Source organism: Chaetura pelagica, unplaced genomic scaffold (genome assembly GCF_000747805.2).
Source record: "Chaetura pelagica isolate M959 unplaced genomic scaffold, ChaPel_1.0 scaffold116, whole genome shotgun sequence".
Classification (NCBI taxonomy): domain Eukaryota; kingdom Metazoa; phylum Chordata; class Aves; order Apodiformes; family Apodidae; genus Chaetura; species Chaetura pelagica.
The window spans coordinates 4069668-4085646 of record NW_009953655.1 but is presented as its reverse complement, the minus strand read 5'-3'; the positions used below and the strand labels follow the sequence as shown (position 1 = coordinate 4085646).

At 35.9% G+C, this 15979-nt stretch overlaps 1 protein-coding gene across 1 annotated transcript in view; it reads right to left on the bottom strand.

Annotated features, from left to right (window-relative positions):
• Positions 1–15979, bottom strand: part of RGS12 (regulator of G-protein signaling 12) — an 80611-nt gene that overhangs the window by 49703 nt on the left and 14929 nt on the right. The window contains exon 2 of the mRNA XM_010000270.1: positions 15000–15119. Within this exon, the coding sequence (XP_009998572.1) occupies positions 15000–15119 (120 nt within the window). The remainder of the gene's footprint in view (positions 1–14999; positions 15120–15979) is intronic.

Genomic DNA, 15979 nt, shown 5'->3' with positions numbered 1-15979 from the left:
CAAACTCCTCACTGAATCACCTGAAGCAACTTCTCCTTTTGCCAAGGTAGGAATTACAAGCGAGTCCCTAGATCTTCAGTCACTTTACTCCAGGACTTACATTACAGACCTGGGATTTTTATCCTTTTAAATGCATTACAGCTTTAACATTGTACAAATGCCATGGACTCGAATGATCTCTGGGAGGGACATCAGGTCTCAAAATACGATAAACAGTTTTTTAACATTTTAAATAAAAAAAGAAAGTCCTATTACTTATAAATTATTGCTAGATTTCCCTTCTAATAAATAATCTCAAAGTATTTATCACTTAAAGTTCAAAATATTACTGCAATTAATTTGATTCTATATAAAAAGAATGTCCCCTCAAGAATGCCACTTAGAGGAGAACTATTACATAATTTGTCTTTTCAGTTCCCTCTGGCAACAAATAAGTGCATTGATAATAGTTAACAGAAAAGTATGATAGATAACAATTCCCGAGGAAAAAATACAGTACAACTACTATGCAATAACTTCACTGAATACATTCTTCTCTAACAGTTAAATATATTTTTCAAATATTTGAATTCATAAGAAGCAATATATGAACAATAAATTATACAACATTTGGGATTCCTTTAAAAAATAAATGTTCAACTGTTTATCCCAAACAAAATCAATCTTAGTACAGTAGCTTGAATGTCAAATCCATTCTTAAAATTATTTTGATAAAGATATATAAAAATATATATACTGTTTTACTTAGAGATATGATTTTGATAGACTGGTACAGAAAGCATATACACTGTACAGAATTAAAAAAATAGGCACAGATTAAAACACTCATTTTTATACATATTGATCACAGCTCATACATACACCTCAAAATCTGAATGCTAGTCAGTACAATAAGATTCTCTTTACTCCTCTCTGATAATAAAATCCAGTGGTTGCACTTACAAAGGAATTTTAACTCAAATATTCTACAGTAAAAAAGCTTAAAGGATAAGCAAAAAACATTTTGAAGATGGTAACATTCTTCTCTTAATTTTGTGCCAGTAACAATAGCCTCTTCTAATTTCTCACTGCAACAATGCCTTGCCTTAGCTAAATATAATTCATATCACTTACCCGCTCTTCATAAGAAACAGCAGTTATTTTTCCTAACAGCACTCTTCCTAAATTCATCTTCACTTAATATGGAAAAAGCATTTCCTTAACACATCAGCTTCTCAAAGATTAAACTAAAATTTCAACCCTGCTCCATGCCTGTACATGCCAGTAAAGTTTAAAGGCATTTCGTATGAAGTTCTATTTTACTCCCTTTATGTTACCCATAGCAACAGGCCAATGCAGGAAGCTGTGGTTCGTCAGGGATTCAGATTAGATCTCAATTATCTCTCACCAGAAAAGCTAGATCATTTTATATAAATTATGCTGATTGTATTTCAGAACATTTCCTAGAACAAATCAGGAAAATAAAACGATGTTGAATTGTGTGATAGTCCTGTATTCAATAAAACAGATTTCCAAGACAGTTTTCAGAAAAACATTAGTTAATCCCCCTAACATTAGTTATAGAAACATTTACACAGTAAACCACTATTTTCAGAGGTTTACATAACACAAGCCAGAATAAAGTAGGACTTCAAAGACTCTATCCTGCTTAACTTTTCAGTGGTTGACACTATAAACTGCCTGTAAAAATCTGCAGTACAAGGAAATTTGGCATATTCAGTTCAACCTCAGAGCAGCACATACCCACTAAAGATAAAATTCCCCTTTCAGAAACCAACTGATATTCTGCCCTTTCTTCCTCACTACCTGAGCCTGCACTTAACTGATGTCAAGACAGTTCTGTGCATAGCACCTTGGGAAGAGAGAGCAAAATAGGCTACTTGTAATTTAAGAGGGAAGTGCTGTTAGCTTGCCTGTGACAGCAGTGTCTTCAGGAGATTCTATATGGAAAGTGTAGGATTTCATGAAGTTTGCTGCTGTTCCCAAGTAAATAGCATTAGGATCTACAACATTCATTGCTGATCTTTTTTTTTAAGCAAGCAGAATACAATTTTCTGCTAAAAACAGAATTGCAAACCAGAAAAGATTGATTAGTGGGCACTTTTATGCTAGTGGGATGTCCTTAAAGCCAAGGTGGACTTGCTAGTAGTAGTTTAGAAAAGAGGAACCCTCTCCCTTGTTTAATTCGGCATGTGAAATCCTCTACATCCTTAGAGTTCCTAGGTTGAGCCCCTGGTATAAAAACCTTATGAAGAAGGCAAATATTACTCTGAACTTATACAGAGAGACAATGAGTGGGGAAAAAAAAATCTTTTACTCAAGATCTCACAACATTGGTTTGCAAAAGACAGTCCAAGTCTGCACATCTTCCCATTTTCAGGTTTAGGATGAAGAGACTTGGTTAACCGAAAAACTCAATCTTCTTGATTTAGAATTATTAGAGAAGAAATTTTGACCTAACTGCAGATTGAAATGGAGGAACCATCCTTTAATAGGCATTTCAGAGACACAAGCAAATTGTTGCAATAGACACAGTTCATTTTATGATTGTTTAGTTGCTTGAATAGGCACTCCACTGTGCTTGAGAATGATGTCTTCTGCAAGTATTCCACGAAGTGCAATGGAAACAAATAGGTGGGAAGACAGTTACAAATTAAGACCCTGCTTTATTCTAGAACTTAAGAAGCATATTCCCTATGGTAGTTGCACAGCAGAACAGTGATACTACATGTGGATAGGTATTAAAAATTATAATTCTAGGAAGAAAAAATGCCAGAGCTTTTTAAAGGCTGTGTATCGCTTGACACTAAGCCCAGTGGGATGCAGAATGTATTTTCACTGTCAATACCTTAAGAAAACAAACAGCAATAACATTAGAAATATGCAGGTGATCAGGTACATAATAATCCTTAACACTGGATAAGTAAAAAGCCAAAACTGATAAGAAATGCCTAGAGAGCTTTCCTGTGAACACCCCTTTGGGGTAACACAAAAAAGGGCTTTTATCAATAGTGTTTACTTAACGCTCAACCTAAGTTCTTTAGAAGCTAGAAAGACCAAATGTATCGGCATAGTTAAAATAGGTGTGTTTTTCTCCTACAAGAACACAGGAATGATTAGAAGAAAAATAACCTCACATGCAATAGGATGTAGCTGCAAGACTAGCACCGCCAGAGTGTGCATAGTGAATGATGTTGGGAACAGTGTGTGTGGACAATGCTTTATACATCCTAGGCACTCATACTTGGTCTTATAAACCTAATAATCCCTTAGTTTAAACAGACTTTTAGAGCAGTTGATTTTATTTCATGGAACTCAGCATTGCACATCCACATTTTTTCCATACAGTGACTCTACTAGCACTGCAAATAAGCTCTTGAAGTTAGACAGTACCAGTTAATGATAATGGCTATGAAATGTCCTGTGACTCTGAAAACCCTTTAAAAAAATCATATCCCTGTACATTTTCACAGGCTATTTCAGCAGCTGCCAGATACAAAATGTTGTGATTTTGTGCACCATATTTGTAAACTAGGCAAGCAACTCAAAGTTCAAAGGTCAAAAGCAGAAGGAATGTTAATTTGCAAAGCTATTAATGGTAAGTGTTAAAATACTACACAACAGCTTTAAAAACCTTATTCAGATACTCCAAAGATGACATTTGCAAACCCACATCCATCTGCCTAGAAGTTAAACTGTGGGAAGGGGTAGACACCCCAGGTTTGGTTGATTTTCTCTTCTACCCTCCCCTCTACTTCCTGCTCTTACTTTCTTTTATACATTTGATTTCAGAGCAGAAAAGGCTGAAAAGAAAGACAGAATTACAGGAAGCCTGGATAAGTTTTAACTTGTCAAAAGATGAATAGGATTTAATATATCCCTGATTCCTGAAAGAAAACACACAAAAACCACAGGCAACTAGAAGGAAGCAATCCCCTGGATCAGCTCCTAGTCACAAAAACTCCTAGAGTAAATTTGACCTTGGCAGAATGCACCACCAAAAATCTTAAATCTCATCAAGTATGGTTTTTTATGCTTGTATTAAAGAAAGTAACAACTACTTGCATGAAAGCCAGAGATAACTATAATCTATTCAGAATATGATTTAGGTAACTAACCCTGGCTACTGATACAAAAAGCAGGAGTATCAATGCCTATACATAAATTAATAAAACTCTGCTATAAAACACAACTATTTTTTTTCCTGTGGCTGCCACATACCCTGGAACTGTTCAAGGGCAGGTTAGATCGAACTTTGACTAACGTGGTCTAGTGGGAGGTGTCCCTGCCCATGCAAGGGGATTGGAAGTAGATGGTCTTTAAGCTCCCTTCCAATCCAAACCATTCTATGATTCTATGAAATAGGCCCCTTAAATGCTACTGACTAGATTAAGAAATATTCACAACATTGTGGCTTCCCTCTATCAGTTTTAAAGATAGAAGTCCTTCCTATTCCACGGCTATATTAACAAAAAAATACTTCAAGCCAAACTATTTGGAATTTGTTCGTGTATGAATAACTGAAATACAAGCTGCCCTGACAAATACCAAGAGCTCCCATATGATAAATTCAGTGAAGTAAGGGACTCGATGCAAACTGCTGTTCTGAGTGCCCTCTGCTGTCTGCCAACACTCCTGAGGCTCATGTACACATTTTGAAGTGTGAAGTTCCGGAAGAATTGCCATCCAGAAATCTACTCTAGAAGCAAATAGGTGATTTTGAAAGCCATATTGTAAACTTTGAAAATGCTTCTGTAGAGCTTGACTGTAAACTGATAATATAAAATACACTTGTTCAAAAATATTTTAAAATAATTGCAATATTTTTCCTCTGTTGCTCAACATTTTAAGACAACTGAATTCTCTCCCCTAATAAAAACATGCAGAAACAGCATAACTTGCACATCCAGACGGAAATTGACTTGCAGCCCAATAGTAAATTACATATTAAGGAGGATATGATTAAGTGACAGATCACTGAAACACATCAAGCCGCTTCTGAACTTCCTCTTACTGCACATGAAACCTCTAAGTATCAATAGATTTTGAGAAAATCAATGTAAAACTGACCATGAAGACTACTCATTTTTAAGTAAACAATGCATTTATATCTTCCTCAGCCTTGCAATTGCTGATTTCCCTTTTCATTTTAAAAACTGATAGTTTTCCTGCTGTACTTTCAGCATTAAAGATAATTTTATTCTGCTATAGAGAGACAAAAAGAATAAGACTATCATGTCAAATTCAGTAACACACCTCAGACTTTTACTTACAAAATATGTGTTTTCTGAGCAACAAGAAGCTAAAACTGGTCTAAAGTCTTTATATTTTAGAATACCTTATATTCTATAAATACTTTTCATTTATTTTCAGTTATTTTAATAACTCATACCATCTGGATTTTGTTTTATGGGATGAAAATCCAGCTGGAAGAAAAAAATACTGTAGCTGCACACCTTAAAAAAACATTGTAACAATTGGAAGGTAACTTAAAACTTTAACATGACATCCTTGCTTTATGGAAACCACGTGTAAGTATAGGGCAAATTAACAAAAGATTTATAAGAAACTAAATATAGCATATCTACTATACTCGCTCCACATTTTAAAAACAATACAATGCTAAAGAGATATAAAACATATCTATAAAAATGGTGTATTCTTAATTTCGTAATAGAGCTTATATAGGAAGTCAACTTAAATACTCATACTTACAAACTTTGTCTCTTTAAAACCTCATTGAATCCTTAGAAGCATTATTTATCATATTTCACTGCAAGATTTCCTATCTCAGAAGACTACTCATTAAACCATATTCCTGTTTTCTGTTCGCTTTAGACAAACAAAACTTTATACTTACAGACACTTGACTATCAGTAAAAGTTTTCTCCATGTATGAATAGTTTAATAGCTCATTGTTAAAAAGCAGTCCCCTCAGCTTAATTTTGCTCTTTCTGAACACATATTTACTTCTTCCAGAGTCCAGTAAAAAAATGAGGCTTCTCTGTCTGCTGCCCTATCAACACCTCTCCCATTCTCCTCCCTCCCCAGCACATTCTCCGCCCTCAGTGCTGGTTCTGTATCTACTCATCAAAGGGAACAGGCAGCTTTTAAAATGGTGTTTAGGCAGGTCCTGTGCAACAATAAAGCTTCTGTAAAGACAACAGCACGCTGCTCTGTTAATGTAAAATGCATTCAGTAAGGCCTACAGGACTCTCTGTCTTACGTGTTTGTCCAAACTTGTTTAAACATTGAGTCAACTTCATTTTCTCCTCCAAAGTATTCTCTTTCTTAATACATTCCCCTTTGATGAGCATATTATCTGAATTATCAAAATCATCAATCCCTATTAAAAATACCTAAAATATAATCTCAATATACTTAAAAAAAAAAAAAAAAAAAAAAAGTTAAAATTTGTAAGACTCACAGCAGATTTCTTTCAGTTTCTGGCATGTAGGTACGTGTCTCTATGATTACAATCACATGTATGCATATTATGCAATCTATCTCAATCTACCAAAAGGCTCCGTGTTCTTTTGAGGAAGCAGGGCATTGGCATTTACAAGGACTGCATTCCAAGTGAAACATTATTCTCATAATTTTCAATACCACACCTACCCTCCACCGAGAACTGCAATATCTGTGTATTTTCAGAAAGAAATGCATGCACTTTCCGCCCAACAGATAACACTTAAATACCATCCCTCTGCAGTTCCTCGGTTCAGAGGGAAGTAGATGGAATTTTTACTGTATTTTTTTAGGTATCAGAATAACAGATGAAATGTTTTGACTATTACATATTGAATAAAAAGCAGTAGCTTACCTATGGGAAGCTCTGCAGGTGACTTTTTGTTTGTTTGTTTTCTCAAACCTCCCCGGACCGATAAATCCTTGAGGACAGTGAAAATTATACTATACTAACTCCAAGCCAACATCCCAGCAGCTTAAGCATGGAGACAAGGTCAGAAACAATTTACAGATAGCTACAGTGCTATAATTTGTGCCACGTCTATTATGTGATTAAGCTCAAGAAATACCAGTTCAATTCATTCAATAAAGCCTTAATTCATTCCCTAAAATGAACCCCATCTCACAGAGCAAACATCCCTCCTTAGCCTCAATAGCACGGGACACAACAAAAAAGAGATTATAAGTAACAGGAAGAGCAGTCGAGGGAGGGCAGGAACAGAGAGGCAGGAAACCAGTCACCCAGTTCCTCATTCCCACCCAGGAACCGCAGAGACAATCTGTTTTGCAGCAGGAGCTCTAACCAGGAAAGCTGCAGGTGCCCTCTCCCTCAGACAGCACAAACAGTAAATGCTCCCAGAGCCCACAGAAGTTATGCTGCACTAGGAGATGCTAAAGTCAGCAAACCCCTTACTTTACAAACACGTTTCTGCCACGTGAAAGATAATGCAGCCTCCTGTGCCAAGAGTATAAACCATAATCCTACAGTTACAGAGAAGCAATGCCAATCCTGAAGTCTAAAAACATAACCAGTTCAGAACATGTGTTCATCAAACCCAGTATTATGTTTCCAGTGTGGCCACACATAGCTATCTACCAATGAGTAGCACAGGGCAACGTGTAGGACATTTCCCAGATTACATTCTCTCAGACTCTAGGTATTTCAGTTGTGGAGTTTTCCTGAACCTGGTGTGGCTTGTCTCCTTAATAATCCCCAGTGGCTCTCTTTCCTAAATACATGTCCACTTTCCCCTCAGGACATGCAAATTTCTTGCAGCCACAGCACTCAGTGGTGAGGCGTCCCACAGACCTACTCACCTCCTGCATGAACAATTGTGTTCTTCTGTTTGTTTTGCTCCCAGCTCCAACTACCTTTAATTAATGGTGCCAACTTCTTGTCCTGAAGGAGACAGTGAGCAATCAATCCCAGCTACTTTTTCTGGGCCACCCATGACTTTGTACTCTTTCTTACGCCTTCCTGAACCTTTTCTACTTCTAATAAAACATTTTTGAAAGAAAAAGCCCAGGTGTGGGCAAATCATGGATGTATACAATGGAATCATTATGTGCTTTTTTTTCCCCCCATCTATTCCTTCCCTAATAAATCACAATGCAGGACTTTGTTTCATTGCTACTGTACTGAGCTGATGTTTTCATGCAACTGTCCTTTGTAACTCAGACCTCACTTCTGAGAAGAAATTCAGCTCAGAGACATATACACAATTTGATCTATGAAGCTAAAGCTATTTTGCCTCATTTGCATTAGTTTACATTTATCTGCATACATTTTCCTCTGTCATTTTGTTGTTCAGTCATTCAGTCTTATAAAGCAGCCAGCTCTCATCTTCAGAGATTGCTCTTGTCCTTATTACCTTGAGTAACTTCATCTCACTTCTCACCTTCTTGAAAGGAGCCCTAAAAGATGCTCTTGAAACAAAAAGTGTAACATAAGAAACTGAAGTAAAGACTAGCCTTAAGCAGCAAATAATTTTGGGTTTCAGTAACATACCCCAGTGCAGTAAGCTAATGTACTGCCTTAAAACTGTTGGTTTCTTCTGAGCCACCAAAGTACAGAATGAACACTGCCATATGCACCTCACAAAGAAAGTACAGATGGGATCCAGATATCAGCACATTCTCTGCCAACTCCACCTTTTACATGCAAATTTACATGGCAAATTTCTCCAGAATCTGAAATTAAGACAATAACCCAAAAGCAGGAGAAAATAGTAAGAAGTAAAATCACACTAGTATGGTCATTTTACCAACTCCACTAATAGGAAGCAAATCCCACTAACCTCAGTGTCTGGAAAAAAAATCACAGTTTTAACATTCTGGATTGTATCTAGAAATCAGTATCTCCAAGATGAAGAGGTTACACAACTATACCCTTCTGATGACCAACTCACCTTTGTCGGATACTTTACAGAACTGTGAAGAGCATAAGAACTTTCCATGATAAAGTCCATAAATGTAAGGACAACTTAAGCACATATATTGGTAAGCTTTTAAAAATTGTGGTACAGTATAAAATACCAGCAAAGACTAAACATTAATGTTAGTGCACAATCCGCAGAAAAAAAATAATAAATATTTACCACTAGCATGATGTTTTTGCTTTTCAGGGAGTAATAATCAATGTAACTGAAGTACTTGGTAAGATCACAGATGCCAAAGTAAAAGCCTGAAGGAGATCCTCTAGAGTATGCTGAAAAGAGTCTGAAATTCTTCATGGTGCAGTCTATATAACCAAATGTGAAAAAAATATGCTCTTGAAAGTCTTTAAGTCATACTAAGAATGATGATGGGGAAAAAAAAAACCCAACCCACAAAAACACCACATCTAAGAGTTAACATAGGCATCATCCAAAATGAGATGGTAACCTACAGACATACTTGCTATATCTGTGTTATCTGTAGTGCCATAAGCTGCAGTGTAGTTCCAAAGGCAGCTGGTGCTTCCTGGCCACTCTCATACCACCCAGATCTCCTAACCTAAAGACATCAAGTTGGTTGCATCCAAACTGCCTGCTGGGCACAGTGGTGACAGCTATTAGAGCTAATTTCTAAACCATCTCTGTGACGAAGCCACATAAATGACACCTCTAACAAAGTGACAGTACAGAGACTGCCATCCTCTGCCTGCCCCCATGTCCCAGCACTGTTTAATTTACCAGCAGAGAGGTGCAGCCACTCTGCAGCACAGCAGGTAACAACTCCAGCCAGGTCTGCTCCTGTCAAAGGTCTGCACAGAGCAGGAGAATGTCTGAGTGGAAAACACAGGGTGCTTTCAAAGCCTTACTGATCACCTCCATGACTACATATACGACAGCAATTCAAGGTAAAGAAAGCAATGTTTGATGTCATGACTAATTTACACTATTTAAAGCTATTTATTATAGTTCAGGAAGAGGGTTTGAGCTGTCATAGCAAGGGACTGTAAAGCACTAAGCACACATCTTATGCTTTGCACTGGTTTAAAAGCTGAGCTGTGGTGACACACTCCAAGGAACAGGATCTGTCAGTGACTGCTGCTCCACCCAGCAACACCAGACAGGTTCTAGCAAAGGGAAAAGAGAAATAAAGAACCTACGTTGCAATCACAGATTTAAGAGGCTTCCTAAACATCAGTGTTAGGGGCTGAAATGTGTTAGCAGTTTAACTTAAAACTGTTCACAGGAGTAGCCCTTTGAGAACTCTATTATTAATATGCTAAAAGTGCATCTACCTTTTACATACACATATGGAGATTTTATTCTTGCATGCCATTTTATTACTGGCCTTTCTCCACCTTCATGAAAGCAGACAGCAAAACTGTTGGTTGGTCAGTTACATCTTGGATAAAAATTAGGAGAAAATACATGCAAAATATGCAATACTTAAAAGTCACACGTGGTGTATGTATATGTATACTGGCAGCCCATGGCAAGTTGTCATAGTTTAAAAAATTGGTGAAGCCTAAGACAAAAATATACATTATTTTAAAATTTTAAGTTCACAGTTATAAGCTGGGAATGAAGAGGTCTCCTGATTTAAATAATGTGATTATACAAGCCAGTGTGGTGGCATTGTGGCCATGGTGATTATCTAAGAAAGTCAGCAAAGCTCTGCAGGGACTGTTAATACTTTTTATTAGATGAACCAGGGTGGGAAAAGTTTGGGGCACGTTTACTCTTCTTGTCTCATTTTCCTAGTACACTAGTTGGTCTAATATAAGCTATTATCTCCCTGTGTAAGCTTTGTCTGATTATTTAAATCAGTCAAACAAAGACAGGTACCCACTTAAAAACTCATTATTAAGTCAAATGAGCATTTAGGGATGTTTGCCACCCACAGATGCCAAAGCTAATATCCAGCAGAGACATGCAATTCATTAGTATAAAAACCTCGTACCAAAGAGATGTTGTATGCTTTCAATTAGCAGATGAAATGCAAAAAAAAGTTGCTTCAGTGGAATTAACAAAACAGAAAAAAATCAAGCATTATTATCTATAATAACAGCTAATAATACTGCATTATTAATGGTTATAATTAAGATAGAACATTCCAACAAAATTCCTCACACCAATTTTTAAAAAGAATATCTATTTCAACTTTGCTAACATTACTAAACTCTAAAAATTGGATCCAAGAAATATTCTACATATACGTACACATATTCTACATATACGTTCTACATATTACATGCAATACGTAATATTGTACATATACATACATACGTATAGCTTTAAGGTTTCCAAAACAGAATTACAGGAAGAAAAGCAGCAACAGCCACCTTTTTTTGTCCTGATATTTAGTTAAAAGAATTAGATAGTCTTTAATTCTAAAAGTTGTCTACATTAAAATATTATTTAACAATACTCAGCAAGTTTGGCACTTGTTTGCTTAAGATATTATGCCTCTTATGATACTATTCTACCCTGTTTTTAACCACAGAGAACACCACAAGTACAAGTGCCACAATGATTTTCAAGAAACAGAACAGCTTTGAATGTTCTCCTTGGTGAGGAGGAACATAAGTTTGTTGATTTGAAGGGCATACTGCAAGGGTCTCCCATTTTTACAGACTCCAAGAAAAATTAAAAAATTAATGGAATGAGCTACAGTTGAAAGTGTTACAGAATCTGGTTCCAAAATTGTTGATGAATAAAAGGACTGCTTTGTTTAATGTAAATTTTACAAAGGCAGTGTTCAAGTCTCTGCAGTCTCACAGAGTCACCTTTAAAGTGTTTATAAATCTGTAAACAATGTCTTTGCCAGGGCAAAACTGTGCAAGAGGATGAGAGTAGTGGCACTTATATACAGAGAAGAAAAGTAGGAAGATAGAATCATGCTCTCTCACTATTTCAGATATTAAATAATACTAAACCATGGCAGGTCTCATTTAGCTGAAGCTACATCTTGCAAATATGAACCAGCAAACATGCTACAGAGTAAAATTGGTGGCAGTCTCAGAATTTTAACATTGTTGTTAATGGACACCATTTCATAATGACTAATTATTCACATAGGAAAATTAATTGCTACATACAAAATAGGAACCTGCTCTTAATAAAACAGATTTCTTGTAATTTAAGAAAGTTCTAAATACATTCCTGTGAAAGAAACATAATTAAGACATAAGCTAGACATGCTAATTTTCTGAACTCAGTTTAGCCCTGGTGCAAACCAGCACAATTTCCACAGTTCAGAAATAAAATGGTATATTTTCTGTTTTGTGTGACATTTTCCATGCCATAGTCATAGCGTAACTGCATCCATTAATTTTTCACTCTCATCCTATTTTGATCCCTTCAGATTTAAAATAATCTTGTATACAATTTCTGTTGGTAAAAATAGCACCTTGAGGTTAAACCTATAACGTTGTCTGTTTACTTCTATGTATAACACAACTTCTGCAGGTAAGAGAGTGCTTTGAGGGGCAACTGCAGCATTTACAGCTAATTTTAAGCTTATAAGAACCTTGTCTATGCATGTATAGCCAATCATAATCTAACAAGTTAAGAGAAATAGTGAAATATTCTCTTACAAGCATTGGTTTTAGTTATTAAAATAACAGATAAAAAGATATGTTTTCTTCTCTAATAGATTTTCTTTTTAAAGGCAAAGAAATCCCGCCACCTTGTGGCAGAAGACAGAAAAACTGAGGCCTGATAGTTTACAGACTGCAGCTCCAAAATAGAGAGCACGTTCATACTTTTACAAAAAATCCACATACAGTCTTCTTCAGACCCATAAGCAAATGAACACTTTCCAGCATACGCCTATAAAAGAACCTACTTATACTGCTCAACTTAGAAGTCAAAGTTGGCTGCCAGCAGGAATCAAATCCACAAGCTCAGAAAAGCATATTAATTTTCTAACTTCATGTTTGGGTTAGTACCTTATCCATTCTGCTAAGATAACTGGAAAGAACACAAAAGCAATTGAGTAGCCTGTGCAATATGTTCATGATCATTATTCCAAAGGTGGAGTCTCTAAGAATTTCCTGGTATTGTTATTTCCTCTTCCATCAACTCTAAATAGATGGCCTAAAATAATCTAAACACATACTAATAACATTGTGTTCTACTAGCGTACCAGTGCTTGGGAAAAATGCTGCAGTAGCAGTATTAAAGTTTAAAACTAAAATCTAAACAGCTCAACACTCTTCTTCAACTTGTGAAGTTTTTTTTAATTCTTCCCTAGGTTGGTATTTCTCCTAGTAGATAAGGTATAATGCAGAGGGGGAGAAAAAGAGGTTTCAAAGTGAAAAGAAGCCACAGACAGAGAGCAGGTCATACCCAAATGGATACATGTACTAAGTGCATTCATCCAAATACAGATTTTAATACAGATTGTTCCTCTGTCAAATTCATATAATGACCTAGAATATAAATTTCCTCTTCCAAAGGAACAGCTTTAACAATTAGGACATTGGGTAACACAGAGTCTCTCAATCTCTCCTCCTGCTGCTACTTGATTGTACACTAACAAATACCAAGACCTAACAAGAGAAAAATGGACTTTTTAGGCTAGTAATGATGACATCTTTCTGAAACTAACGGAAAGTATCAAGGCTCTATTTTCATTTATAGCTATGCAATGTAAAACAGAAGTTAAATTATATCTGCGGTGTTAAAACACTCTCTCAAAATACGAGATGTGCACATAAATTTATATGAAATTTCAATCTGAAAGCATGTGGTATGAATCACTTTTGTCCTATTGCACATTAATTACTAGCACGAGGCTCCTAGATATTGTAAGAGGGTTCTCTCCTACTGTGACCAGAAATTCTGTCACAACTGGTAATATACAGTAGCAAGCTTTTTTCATTTATAAGAATCACCATTTTCTGATGAAGAAAGATGTCGCTAGATGATTCTCAAACAGCTTTATCCAGAGGATCTTGCTGTTCGTGGAAGTTATGCACTTACTATATTAAAGTTATGAGTGCAAAGAAATGCAAAAGTATTTTCCATCAGTAGAAAAAAAAATCATAATTAAAAGCTTCAGACAGCAAGATAGAAATAGACCACAATGAAAAATGTCCTATAAATCATCTGAGAAATAAGTACAGTTCATACCTGCATTCCCTAAGTATGTCACAAGCTCCTTCCATATATTTTGTTCCCTAAAAATCCAGAGTTCCCCTCTCCTTTAGTTCAGAGTCAGTGAAATGCTGTTCTTCCTACATTTTCCCACAGCAGGAAACTCAGAATACCTCCTTCTTTCATCCTCCCATCTCCAAAGCATTTTAAACACCTCCTTCCCATTTAGAGGAATCAGTGTGCCACATTCCCTCCCATGCTGAAGAGAAGTAGAATATGTATTGCATGGTTCCTGTTCCAAGAGCTCTGCACATATTTTTGTTTTTCTCCAACAACAAATAATCTTCCAGATAAGGTGTAAAGCCAAAATCTCTCCAATAAGGTTTGACCACTCAAGCCCAAGCATCAGATGATGTTACACGAGACGTGAAAAAGCATTATTATATTATACTCAGAAAGATCCAAAATCATCATGACCAACACCAAGTTGATTAGTAATTCTCATTTCTCAGTTGCTGACGTATATGTATTTTTATAAACTTTTTTTTTTTTTTTTAATAAACTTTTCCATACTGAGTAAGCTACTTTGCTTAGAAAGTTACATAAAGAGCCTGGTCCAGCCACGAATTTACGCCCCCAAATAAGCATTTGATATTTTATATGATGTCATGATACAATGATTTCTAAGATATGATGAACATTCTGATCAGCAAAACTGTATATTTTTGTATTACGTGACCAGATGTGATGGGTAAAAAAGAAGTCAAAACTCCCCACAGAAAGACTGGCCACTGGTACCATGAAGTATTAAAGAAACATTGAAAAAGCCAGATGACACCTGAAGTCTGTATTCCCCTCATATACAGGGGAATATAGAATATAAGGGGAATATAAAAACTGTATTAAATGACAAATATTACTTACTTTCTTTCATTAATGATCAGCATTAACTACTGTAAGTTCCAATCTAGCACTCTCTCCTAAGTGAAAGTTAATTACCTCAAGGTCATCCAGAGAACGAGTAATACTAAATCGCTTAGATCTTCCAAATGATCTTCGAACAGAAGAACGCGGGGGAGGAGCCTGATTTAATCCCACTTGATGTCCAAATTTTGCACCCTAAACAAAACAGAAAATACATATTATTATTTTACTTCTTTAATTTTAGTATGTTGCTGATCAGAGTGACCGCATCTGAATTTTAAGCATCAGTAGGTAGAGGAATTCCAAGAAGATGGATTTGCAAACACAGGTCCACAAGTTCAACACAAGTTGGTGACTTGCCATGCCCCTGTAAAATCACATATTAATATAATTAAAGTTGACTTTTCCAGTCTCAAGTCAAATATCATAAATATTCAGCATTAATTACAGTATAAATACGAACCACCAGTTAGGTTGCTAAAGTGTACGCATGCTACATGTCAGTATTAGTAGGCAGAGCTTAATTAAAAGCAAGACGATGCAAGATCTTAACTGTTTTAACTGGAAAATATTTACAACAAAATATTTGTTCTTTCTATAGGGAATTGCCATCCTGTACATCATCTCATCCAGCTTCTGTTGGAATATTTCTAAACACTTTTATAAATCTTATTTTCACTAGTCCTTTTTTTTAAAAGGCTTCCTACTGTGAAGTCCAACATTTTAAATCACACAATATGAAATATAGGAGCTTTTGATCTGAGGAAGAAACTACCTCATTTTGATGTTTCATGCATAGAATTGGTGCTGCAATAATCTAATGGCTTTCTCTTTTATTCCCATAATCATACTTCTATCCTTAAAAAGTCACCAGATGTCAGTTAAGCTACAACAGCTCATGGTATACATAGTTATATTATGCCAAATGGCAAAGTGTAAGCTTAAATCTAAGAGTAGGCACACAGTCAGTGACTGGTGCTAAGCAGATGTACATAAACTCACTACATTAGGAAAACTTGTGATTATGTTGCCTGAAATTTTGGACTCCTTTCACA